This window comes from Sminthopsis crassicaudata, chromosome 2 (genome assembly GCF_048593235.1).
Source record: "Sminthopsis crassicaudata isolate SCR6 chromosome 2, ASM4859323v1, whole genome shotgun sequence".
Taxonomy (NCBI): domain Eukaryota; kingdom Metazoa; phylum Chordata; class Mammalia; order Dasyuromorphia; family Dasyuridae; genus Sminthopsis; species Sminthopsis crassicaudata.
In genome coordinates this window covers 634,210,477-634,223,157 of record NC_133618.1, presented here as the reverse complement: position 1 = coordinate 634,223,157, position 12,681 = coordinate 634,210,477, and the positions used below count along the sequence as shown (strand labels likewise).

At 46.6% G+C, this 12,681-nt stretch overlaps 1 protein-coding gene across 1 annotated transcript in view; it reads left to right on the top strand.

The window, feature by feature from the left end:
- Positions 1-12,681, top strand: part of COL13A1 (collagen type XIII alpha 1 chain) — a 120,690-nt gene that overhangs the window by 44,046 nt on the left and 63,963 nt on the right. Inside the window, exons 13-16 of the mRNA XM_074296546.1 lie at positions 1,437-1,553; positions 1,950-1,991; positions 4,063-4,088; positions 6,607-6,643. Coding sequence (XP_074152647.1) covers positions 1,437-1,553; positions 1,950-1,991; positions 4,063-4,088; positions 6,607-6,643 — 222 coding nt within the window. The remainder of the gene's footprint in view (positions 1-1,436; positions 1,554-1,949; positions 1,992-4,062; positions 4,089-6,606; positions 6,644-12,681) is intronic.

The following is a 12,681-nucleotide window of genomic DNA, read 5'->3' as shown; positions in this document are numbered from 1 at the left end:
CTGAATAAGTCACTCAGCCTCGGGCTGCTTCCATTTCCTTACTTGTAAAAGAGGCAATAACAGCACTTACCTCCCTAAGCTATTTCCAGGATCAAATGAGGTAGTGTGGGTAATCTGCTTTTTAGACCTTAAAGAGTATTCACTTTTCTTGGGAGATGTGAAACCACGGGCAAATAAGCACCTTCTCAGCATCTCAGTTTCCTCCTCAGTAAAATTGGGATAATTGTAGCCACAAAAGACCCTTAGTCCCTTGCACATTACTCTGTCTTCCTCATGGAAATGTTTTTAAGGCACTATCAAAATGTGTCACCAGGATTTTTTTTAATTAGAAGCTGGATATTCACACATGGAAAACTGCTGTAGAGGGAATTCCTAAAGTATGATCAGATAGATAAACTGTCCTCTGAAGTGCTTTCCTAGTCTGGTATTCTAGGTGAGATTCTAGCCCCCTCATTACAGGAGAGAAAGCTAAGGCCCGGAGAGATTAAATTGATTACCCAGGGTCACACAGAGAATGGGATGGAGGTGAACTTGATCTCGGGTCTCCTAAGTCCAGGCCCATTCCCCTTGATGCTGGAATATGCTACTTCTCAATCTCCAATCTCAGAGTATCCGATCCTTGGAGGAGTTGGAGTCACAGATTGGCCAGTAGAAGTGATTCTATAGGGGAAGTATTAGTCTCCCCCCCCCCCCCAGAATCCTTTGAAGGCAAATCTATGATCAAAGAATCAACACATGGGAAGGAACCTCGACTATCTAGATTTCATTCAGGAGGCACCTCAGATGGACCCAGTCCACCCTTGACCCAAGCGTTGAATCCTCTTGATAACATCCAGTTTTTGCTCAAGGACCTCTAATGATGGGGAACTTGAAACTTCCCAGAACAATCTGTTTCATTTGGGGCCAGTTAGAATTTTTATGAAATTTTCCCTTTTCTGTAGCTAAAATTCTCCTCTGCATAACTCCCAACCATTGGCCTAGAGTCTTGCCTTCCAAGAGAAAATGGAAGGCTATTTAGGCAGTTGAAGTTGATTGTTTGCTTGAGAAAAAGACAATTTTCTTAAAATTAGGAAAACGAAGTCACATGCTTCCCCACAAATTTAGCTCAGGGAGCGACACCATCTGGTGTAAAATTAGCAAGCATTGCTGGACCTTCCTGGGCCAATCAAACCTCCCTCACTGGAACCAGTTGGGAAAAGGCCAGTCTGGGAGTGACCCCCCACCCATGGCCGGTTTAGGGTCCGGTGCTCCTGGCTCTCCTCCTTTGACTACCACACTCCTTCCTGCATGTGATCACCAATATCACCACCCTCACCTCCTTCACCATCACCTTCATTGTCACCATTGGAGGGCTGAGGCTTCCTGGGGCTCACTGCACAATGATGGGAGACCGCAGTGCAGCTTTATCTTCTAACTGCTTTTTCCATGAACCTCAGGGTGAACAGGGACAAGCAGGCATCCAAGGCCCCCCCGGGCCGCCTGGTCCCCCTGGACCTGCTGGACCCATCGGCCCTCTGGGTAACCCAGGACAACCAGGGCCCATGGGGCCCCCTGTAAGTATGATCTTTTCACCGTTCTCTCATCACCCCTCCCTGTAAGGAATGGAGAATAGCTTAATAGTGTCCACTCCTCCTGCCTGATTGTCAGAATGGCAGAAAGAAACCTAGATGAGGAAACAATCATTTGTCCTTCTCTCTCTCAAACTGTTGCCTAAAGAAATGCTGGTCTCTTCCCACCAACTCATGGGTTTGATCAGGGGCCTTCCAGGGGATTGTGACCAGAAACCCCAGCAGGAACCAGCCTCCATGATCCCCAGTCAGTACCAGCCTTCCAAGGCTAAGAGCTGCCTTGAAAAGGATTTCTGGACTGGGGGGTTCACAGGAGGAATGGGGCACCACAACTCAAGAGTCTCTCTAACGTTCTCTCTATATCTTTCTCTTGGATCACAGGGCAAAACAGGAGAGCCAGGGAAACCAGGCAAGGACGGAAAGGTAGGTTTCCATGCGGATCCAATCTGGTGCTACTGCCACAGGGTCACCTGGATGGAACCCATCAGTGGAGCTCAATAGGACACCAGAGCTGCAGGCCCACAGGGCAATTACACCATTCCCCTGCCTCCAGATGGAGCTGCTCTCCAACTACAGATCCAATAGGAATGTCACTAGAATTTCCAAATCCCACTTATTATTTCATTCTTAAGATTAGATGCCAATATGAAAGAAGAATATGGACAATCCCTGAGAGGCAGAAAGGCATTGGCCCCAGGAACCCGGACACTGTCATGTTTAGCCTCTATGAGCCTCGGTCTCCTTAGATGTCCGATAGGGATAATGGCAAAACTAACACTCCCTGCTCCGTAGGATTACATTATTTAAATCCATTAGAATTCAGACTAATGTGCTCATTTCCAGAGATCCAGCAAACTAACCTAGTTCAAACCCCAGAAGCCAAACTATTGGCCAATCACAATACCCATCTAGTCTCAGAGCCAAGCCCACAGGATGGCTCCAGTCTCCCACCCCTACTCAGCGTAGCTCCGAGGAGAGTCAGCATTGTTCTCCTCTCCCAAGTCCCCTGCCTGTCCCTTGGAAGTGTCCTTCACCCGAGAGAATGCAGCCGTCCCTTCCAGGGGAAGGTGGGAACCGCTGCCAAAACCAGTACCCTGGGGACTTGAGTATGTTCAGAAATAGCTTCAGGAAGCCCGAGCTGCTGGAAGAAGTTGGTTTTAGGAAGGGATCTGAACTTGGAAACAGGCAAGATTGGGGGGAGGGAGGATGTGGGGAGGAGAAGTGTGGACTTGGACCAAACCAAAGCAAACCATCCCATCTCCAAAGATGTTCTCGCCATTTTCATAGAGAAAAAGCATTCCCCTCCTCCAAGATGCTCCCTCCCTCTTCAGAGCCCAGTTTCTTCACCTCAAAGAGGTTGAGCCAAATGATATCTCAGGTCCCTTAAGTCTCCCATTAAAATGCCCTCTCTCGATATTATTTCATTTTATAAATTTCAGACACACGTATTCTGTCCCAGGAGCCTCTCCAGAGCCTCTCCAGAGACTGAACACCCTCTTCCATCTTCTGGGGAAGCAGGATCTTAGATATCCGGGGGGACCCATATGGGAGGCGATGGATGAAAGCCATCTTTGCTTCTTACCACCTGTGCTTTCCCCTCTTGGGCTCAATTACCTCATTGGAAAACAGGAAGTTTAAACTGTATGACTCTTAGGGTCCCTTTTGGGCTTGAGATCTATGATCTTAAGATTGGAGAATTGGCTCCCTATGAGCATTCGCCTACCCCTATCCCAACCAGTCTTTAAAAAAATAAGTTTTATTGCTGCTTTTTGTTTTTATACCCTTTACTTCTAGGAAAACCTGTTCCCTTCAAATTGAGCCCTTCCTTATAAAATGAAAACTAGGCTATGAAAAGTCATCTGATATAGTGTCTCAATCAATCAACTAATCAATCATAAATATGTATTAAGCACCTACTATGTGCCAGACACTCAGCTAAGTTCTAAGCTCTTCTAATAATGTATTCAACAGGCTGCCCAAATCTCTCCCATCTCTGTCAAAAGGAGAGAAATGTGCTTCATTATCTGTTCTTCAAGAGCCTTTTGGGGTTTGAAGCTGCCCAAAGCTAGAACTAGATTTCTTCTTGGTGATTCTTTTGGGTTTCCATTACTTTGCAATTATCATATATTTTGTTCTTCTTGTTTCACCTGCCTTAGTTTATAACAAACATCTCATTTTGAATAATTGTTGAATCAAAAAAAGGCAGAGCTGGAAGGGATCTTATTCAGGTCACATTTCAGGAGAAAGGAAGCCAGCTCCCAGAGGAAGGGATTTGTCCATGGCTGCACAGTCCCTGGAAAAAGGTTGAAACCCAGAATGGTCAGGCTCCTTTTTCCTTTTTTGCAAGAATACCTTTGTATATACCATGCTCAAGGGGCCTCTGGGAAATTGTTGGTCTTCCTTTCTGTCCTCACTCAAAATAATCTGTGCTATTGCAAACCACTTAGGACTAAGAAAGATTGTCTCATACTCTGTTATTCTTGTCACTTTACAGGGCTTACCTGGACCTCCTGGACCAAAAGGTGAGAGCAATGAAGCAATATGGTGGCCTGTGGTTGTTAGGGAGAAACTGAAGGAGGATGAGAGAGAAAGAAAAATGCACAAAGAGAGGAGACAGAGCAGAGACAGGGAGAGGGAGAGATGAGTGAAAGAGAAAGAAGAAAGAGAAGAAGAGAGAGAGAAGGAAGAAAGAAGGGAGAAAGGGAGAGAGAGAGAGAGAGAGAGAGAGAGAGAGAGAGAGAGAGAGAGAGAGAGAGAGAGAGAGAGAGAGAGAAGAGAGAGAGAGAGAGAGAGAGAGAGAGAGAGAGAGAGAGAGAGAGAGAGAGAGAGAGGGAGGGAGGGAGGGAAGGAAGGAAGGAGGGAGGAAGAGGAGAAGAGAGAGAGAGTTGAGTTGATGAGATAAGAACTTTGAGACACACAGCAGTGTTTCACCTGGCCAATTGGCACAAAGCATAGCCCAGTTTGGCTGACATCAAAGCATCTAGGAAATCAATCACTTCCCCAGTATTTATTCAACATCTGCTAATTACCCAGCCCATACTAGGAACATGGGAAAACAAAAGGAGGATAGGAACACCCCTGTTCTCAGGGAAACTGAGCAAACCAGAAAATGGTAGAGCCACCGCCAAGATTATGTAGTCCAATTTTTTCATTTGATAAAAGAGGAAATTGTTACAAGAGCAGAAATCCTCTCTACATCATTCCTGACACAGGGTCATCCGGCCTTTGCCTGAGCACCTCCAGCTCATCCAGAGAGAACAGGGACCACATCCCCCAAAGTCATGTGGCCAAGGGGGCCATATTGCGTGCAGGTCTCCTGACTCCCAGCTCAGTGCTCTTTCTTATAACACATTTTGGGAAAACTAATTAGAGTAAAGAAAACATTCACATTATTACAACATATGCCAGAGCTGAAAGAGCCTATGGAAGAGTGAAAAATTGTGATCCTAGAGCTGAGCTAGAACTAGGCTGTGGTCACTAGGATTTTGCCTCAGGGTACAGAATTTAGAGAACTCTATTAGCACCAGTCCTGCTTTATATAAACAACAGAGCTTAGCATCTAGTTTACAAGAATAACTAGTCAAACCAAGTCAACCTAGAAAATGGGCGTCAGTGAGCCCCCGCCCCATCCTGATCAATAGTGTCCCTCGAAGCAGCTTCACTGATCCTTCCCCCTCCCCCTCCCTCATTCCCACCAACTCTAACTGGGAGCTTACTTTATGCCATTTGCCCTAAAAGGCATTTTGTGAGAGTTTCCCTAAAAGCCTTAGTTACAACTTTGCCACAGAAACCCTCTAGTCCCCCAGCCTCAATTCAAAAATGAGGCAACTGAGTCCCAGAGGAGGAGAAAGGTTTTCTCCATTGCACACATAGGCTAGTAAGTAAAAACTGCTCGGGTCTTCTGATTGAAAATTCAATCTCTCTGTCCCTTATATTCTGGAATATCAAAGCTGAATTATAAAAATAATTAAGCCTCCTGTAACCCAGAAGCCATTTGGAAAATTATCTTGAGTTCTAGATGTTGGGGAGCCATCGTTTTAATGATTGTGATAAGTCCACAATATGACATGGCAGGTCCTTATGATGGTTTAAATCAGGGGTTCTCAAACTACGGCCAGCGGGCCAGATGCGGCCGCTGAGGACATTTATGCGGTCTGCCGGGTTATGGCAAATGGGCCGAGGGGCAGAGACAGAGCGTGAGGTTTTGTTTTTACTATATCCGGCCCTCCCACAGTCTGAGGGACAGTGAACTGGCCCCTATTTTAAAAGTTTGAGGAGCACTGGCTTAAATGATCTTAGACTTTAGGTTACCCAGAATGGGGGAGGAGGCAATCATCCTTGGGTCCTCCACCCTTGTCAGAAGCCATTTGGAAAATTCTCTTGAGTTCTGGATGTTACATTTTGGGCATCTGTTGGACCGATGTCCTCTGAGGTTCCTTCCAATGTGGGTATTTTGTGAGGGAGCACACTGTTGGGATGGAGGACATACAGGAGGGAGTGACTGGGGTAGAAAGAGAACAGAGATCTTGCCAAAGGAAATGGGGATGTTTAGCTAACCAAAAAGGACTTAAGTGGGAGAAGGGGGGAGTAGAAAGATATCATGTGAAAGGGGGGATTAAACTTGTTTGGCTTGGCTCAAGGACAGAACTAGAGCAATGGAGGAGCAGATGTAGGGAAGCAAGTTTCAGCTCAATGTGAGGAAAACCTTCCTAACAATTGAGTTCTTCCCAAGGACACCAGGCTTTCCCGGGAGCTGTGAATACTCGAGTAGCACTCTTCCAGGAAGGCCTGGGTGACCACGTGGTATGGATGTTGGCCAGTTCACACACGGCCCTCATATGGGGGCTGGCCACCGTGCATCCAAAATCCCTTCCTGCTCTGAGGGTCTGGGGGGCCAAGAGCTGGGTGAGAAAGACAAATGGTTGTCTCTGGCAGCCAATCCACAGAGTCTCCAGTCTAGGGCCAGCTCCCTGGGTAAATGGTTTTTTCCTCTGCTCATGAGCGTCATCATCCTAACGGTCTTTTCTTTGTCTTGGCAGGGAGACCCCGGAATTCAGGGATATCATGGACGAAAGGTCAGGGGGAAGGGCATGTGGGGCAAGTGATGATGGGAGGAATGGACTAGGGGGGAGCAAAGGGGCTACAAAGCAAATGCTTATTAAATGTCGAGAGGCAAGCTATGCTGACTGCCCAAGACTCAAAAACCGGCACTGTGAATGATGTTTAACCAGTTGATTGGAAATATTCAGAGGTCTCAACTGTCAGATCTTGGCAGCACTGTTCTCCCACCCCCGCCAGTGTCTCCTCTCCCTTTTGGTGTACGGAAAGAACCTGTACTTAGAGTCAGCACATCCAGCTTCTATTTGTTTCTCTATGACTCACTGGCTGTGTGCCCTCTCAGGACCTCAGTTTGCTCATCTGTAAAATGAGACTGGACCCGGTGACATCTGACTGTTCTTCCAGCTCAGATGTTCTGTGCTCATAGGCCACTTAATCTGGGTAAACCCACTCATCTGCCATGGTGGCAGATGGTACCTGAGCCTTCCACGGAGGAAGTGATCTCCCCTTATGGTTTAAGAACTGGCTGCGGCGTAGTGAAGGGTGATGGATGGACATGGAGTCGAAACCCAGAGCACATTTAGGCTTTAACACTTGCTAGTTTTGTGACTTAGCCTTATTTGAAAAATGGAGATGATAATAAACCGCCAGTCTTACGGAGGGGCTGGGAGGAAAGCTTTTTGCAAATGAAGGAGATGAGGCCTTGGAGTATCCTGAGAGAAACTAAATTTGAAATCAGATCACTATTTTTTTTCCCCACAGGATTACCCAACTTTCCTTTTTTTAAGGGGGCTATTAAACAAATAGTGCTAATAACTAGCATTTATATCATGTACTTTACCAGTGCTATTTCCTTTGATTCTCACAAGAACTCTGGGAGTCATATCACCACTGTCTGCCTCAGTTTCCTAAACTGTTAAATGGGGCTAAGAACAGCACCTACTTCCAGAGTTGTTGTGAAATGGGGGCAGCTAGGTGGCGCAGTGGATAGAGCAGCATCCTTGAATTCAGGAGGACCCGAGTTCAAATCTGGTCTCAGACACTTAACACTTCCTAGCTGTGTGACCCTGGGCAAGCCTCAGGAAAAATTAAAAAAAAAAAAAGTTGTTGTGAAGTCATCTAAGGTATTAGGTAGGATATCGATAAGGATGGGGGAGGACCCTTAAAAGGGTCCAGGACAGGAAAACACAAAAGACTCTTTCAGAACACAAGAGCTGAGTTCAAGTATCGGGAGGATTATTACATGGAAGAGGGATTGGTCTTGTTCAGATGGGCCCAGAATGGCAGAACCAGGAATCAAGGGTGGAAATTGAAATGAGAACAATTTAGGCTTGTCCCAAAGCGGAATGACTGGCTTGAGAGAGGATGGATTCTCCATCCTTGGAGGTCTCGGAGCAGCTTGTTAGTGTATTAGAGTGGGGATTCCTTTGGAATAGGGTTGGGACTCTCAAATTCTGTGATGCCAAGGGACATTTCAAGCCCCTTCCCTCTCTGAATCTCTGCAAAGTTACTCTTCTTAACCTTGTACGTTCTCAATGGTTCTGAGAAGGAATAGCCTGCCCTTCAGGCCCATCCCGGGGACCCTCCGTGAGTGGGAAACCTTTAAGAAAAGAGACAGGAAGTAGAAGGGACATGGAGGACAAGGAGAAGGAAGGAATGTGAGGAGGACGGCTGAGAGCGCCAGAGACGTGCATTCTTTGCAGCCCCGTAACGGGCAGGCTGCCGGCCCTGTGGTGTTTTATGGAAGGCAGGCGGTGAAATGGCGAGACCTAAGAGATCTTTAATTGGTTCTGCATAAACTGAGAAGTTTGTGTTATGTCAGGAAGTGAAAATTATAGCCCCCATGGACCTCTCCATCCATTCACGCAAGTTCACAAATTTTACTACCTCCTTTTTCTGCAAACTGTCGGTTTTCCCATTAACCGTCATCTGGCCCTTCACAGAGGGGACAGGTTCTGGGGTTGGGGGCTAGCCACCATGACTGTGGCAGCTGAGAAGTATGTGTACCTGCTACCCACACAGTAGCCTGGGGACTTTTGGGGTCCTATCAGAGAATGTACGCCCTAATACGACCCAAAACCTAGAGATGGGAAAGGACGTAATTCCATAAATGTGCAAGTTTTGGTCTCTTCTCAACTCCGGGGACAGTCTGACCAAGTCCCAGGCCTGAAACCTCATTTGCGCCTCAATTTCCCCATCTGTCAAATGAGCTGGAGAAGAACATGGCAAACCAACCCAGTATTCCTACCAAGAAAACCCCAAACAGGTCATGGAGAACCAGAAATGACTGAAAATGACTGAACAACAGCAAAATAGCAACAGGGGACTAAAGAGGAACCTAGTCAGGCTCGTGCTTTAGGGAAATCACATTGGCAGTTGTCTGGAGGACAGACTGCAGAGGAGAGGCTAACTAGAAAGCTATTACACCAGTCCACATAAAAGGGGATGAAGATCCCAACTGGAGTGGAGAGGAGGGAAGTGATTAAAAGAGAAAGGAGTAGCTACTGACCCATTATTGAGAGTGAATGACAGGAAGCTGCTTGTTAAATTGAACCTGGATTATCAAAGTACTTACTTTCTCCTTTCCTTGATGACATGTTGCTTCTGAACCTGGTCTGATCTGTGATCTGATCCCTGTGGATCCTGCCTCTTCTCATCCTCTGTCCTTTTTTTTTTCTCTCACTCTTCCTCTCTGTTCATATTCGGGGAGACATAAGGGGCTGCCATCATGAAGATGGATGCCTTCGGAAAGAGCCGTGAGAATTGATTTCTATCTTAGAAGGAAAAGGGGTAAGAGGATGAAGGAAAAGTGGGAAGAGGAGGTGAGCGTTAGTAGTGGCCGTTCTCATGGTGTCGGGCAGACTGCAGCCATATAACTGTGGGTGTTACACAGAATCTGCAAAAGCCACTTGGATTCTGGTTCACCAGAGGCAGTAACTTGTCCCAAGAATCAAAGACTGTTAGAGCTGGCCAACTCCCAATTGGACAAAGGGGGAAACTGAGGTCACGCAACTAATAAGTAATAGAACCAAGAGGCCGAGTGACTTCCCCGAGAGTCTGCTACTCTTTCCACTCCAGCTTGTTGTCTCCCCCCACGTCCTGGGCTGGGTGGGATTTGGGTCTTACCGAAGGCATTTTTCAGTCTCTGAAGTTGGCTAATGATTTGTTCTGTCCCTCCTTCTTCCTTCCCCTCCTTCCTTTCCTCCCCCCCCCACCCCATCACCACCCCCGCCTGCCGTTGGACAGGACGGGTCTGGCATTTTTTATTTTCACAAAGACTGGTTAGCCAATATGTCAGGTCCCCGCCAACACAGTGAGATCAAAGCTGAGGTTTGGCACCGAACAGGCAGCCTCCGCTCGCGCTCCCCCTCCCTTCCCCGGCCAAGCGATCCTCCTGCCTCACGAGCCCCATGCGCACGCACGTAGGCCTGTGCTCAGCACCCATGTGTTATCTATTTGATCACGACTTATTGTGCCAATCTATTTAAAATATGTTACAAGACATAAAGTATGGTTAAAACATTACAACCCTGGCCAGCTTTCAGGGGGCTTGGAGTAGATCATCAGACCGTAAATTCGAAGTATCTGGCAGCGGTTTATCTCAGACTGTATCAATACTTTATTTAAAGGCATGCAATGTGCATAATGCATTTGAAGTCGGAGGCTGTAAGGTATGGGGAAGCATATTTTTCTTAGCGTATCATTAATCAGCGCGTCCTCCGATCGTCCCCTCGCCACATTAGGCACAATTGGCCCCCCTTTCGGATTTACAGATGGCAGAGAGCTGGGAGGAATCGCTAACATGTTGGATAGTAGGATCTGGAACCAAAAACATCTCAGTAGGCTAGAACAGGGAACCGAATCGAATAAGAGGAAATTTAATAAGGATAAGCAGAAAGTTTTGCACTTAGATTTCCCCTAAAAAATCAACCATGCACGTACAAAGTGGGAAAAGTAATGTCTGGATTACAGGGATCCCTGATGAAAAAGATCTGGAGACTCTTAGTGGACCATAAGTTCTGAGTCATCAGTGGGACACAAGCTTGGGCTGTACTTCCAATAAACATTTATTTTATCAAAACATGAAAAAAAAAAAGTATAATTTAAAAAATAAAAAAATAATGACTCAAAAGGAGATAGGCCATTCTAGGTATGAAGAGATGGACGGTGAAAGATATAGAGATAGCTGATGGAACACTGAGTTCAGGGAACCCCAGAATATAGTGTTTAAAAGTACAATAAACCTGAAAAAAGCAGCTGGCAGCCAGACTGTGAATGGGCTTTAAACACCAAGCTCAGTTTATATTTTAGCCACTAAAAGTCTGAGCAGGGAAATGACGAGGTCACACTTGTACTTCGAGTTCTTGTTTTAGCCTCTGCATGGAGGCAAAGGATGGGGCTAGAAGCCAGAAAGTCAATTAGGAGGCTGTTGTAATAGGAGAGAGGCGATTAGAACCCGAAGCGCTGGGGTATCTGTGTGAGGGAAAAGACGATGACAGATGTAAGAGATCAGGTGGGGCCCAATCCTTGAGACTCAGCAACCAAGTGAATGGGGGCTCTAGTCTTCCTGCCCTCTGCCCCGGCCAGACCCCATCTGCAGTAGCTTTGTTCCTGAGATCCCTCAGTTTAGGAGGGACGTTGACAAGCTATCCAGATGGGGAAAGGAGAAGGAAAAGCAATAGCCAGGCGATGAGGGACTAGAGCAGGGGTTCTCAAACTGCGGCCTGCGGGCCAGATGCGGCTGCTGAGGACGTTTATGCAGCCCGCCGGGTTATGGCAAATGGGCTGAGGGGCAGAGACAGAGTGTGAGCTTTTGTTTTTACTATAGTCCGACCCCCCAGAGTCTGAGGGACAGTGAACCCCTATTTAACAAGTTTGAGGACCACTGGACTAGACACTGATGGATACTTCAGGGGCTATGAGTGACCCTTGGTTTAAAGGGACATTGTGGTCTTCTGTATAGACAGAGCTCTAGTGATATGTACAAACATGGGGAGTCAAACAGGCGCCTGACCCAAGGGGGATGGAGAAGCCCACAGTGAGTGTGAGCTGCCTGCAACAGAGATCATCCATGATGCCTCAGGTTTAAGAGGTGATCAAAAAGATGTCCCCTCAAAAGGAGATGCTCATGGTGGAGTGGAGCTGGGAGAAGAGCCATGTGTTAGCCAGAGAGCTAGCAGATGGAGCAGCCCGGAGAATGTTGGGAGATTTAGAGGAAGCCTCTAGTACTTCGGGTAGGTTCTACAGAGGACATTTGGGAAAGGATATAGACAAGAACCAAGCAAGATAAAAAAGGTGGAAGAACTGCAATCTTCACAGATGGAGGAAGCAGTAGCCTCATCCCACCCTGAAGGTCTCAGAAACGAGTAGGACATTAGTATGTATTTGCCCAATCACATAAGGACCAGGACTGGGATTTCAATCTAAGACCCCCAGGCCCAAAGCCAGTTGCTCTTTACATCACATTCATTAGCTTCTCTGAGACCCCGGTGGTGTGATGGAAAGGACCGTAGTTCAAATCTTCCAATATTACTACAGGACCTTGACCAAATTTTTTTGACTTTCCTCTGTCTCAGGTGCCCCATCTCTAAAATAAGCCAGTTGGATTAGACAGTCTCCATGGTCCCTTCCATCTCTCAGTTCTCCTGGGAGCTACCATAAATACATTGACCAGAGTTTTACATTTTGCTTGCATGACTTGGTCCCGTGATTTTTGTTTATTGTTATTCATTGTTTCATTTGTGTCCAACTCTTGGCTTCCTCGTTTGGGGTTTTCTTGGCAAAGATTCTGGAGTGGTTCACCATTTCCTTCTCCAGTTCTAAATAGATTCCTAGTATTTGTTCAACTTGTCTTTAGCTATAAATATCAAACTGAGGACCTCAGTTTTCCCATCCATAAAATAGAGGCCATAGGTCTTGAATCTAATCACCTAAAGCAAAGGGATGCAGACAGGAGAACTAGGTGTGCGATCGCAGAGCCTTTGGGTATTTTTATGAGGATCCAAACCCCAAACCCCACGTCTGTACTTCCTGGCACCTGCTTAGACTCAACTCT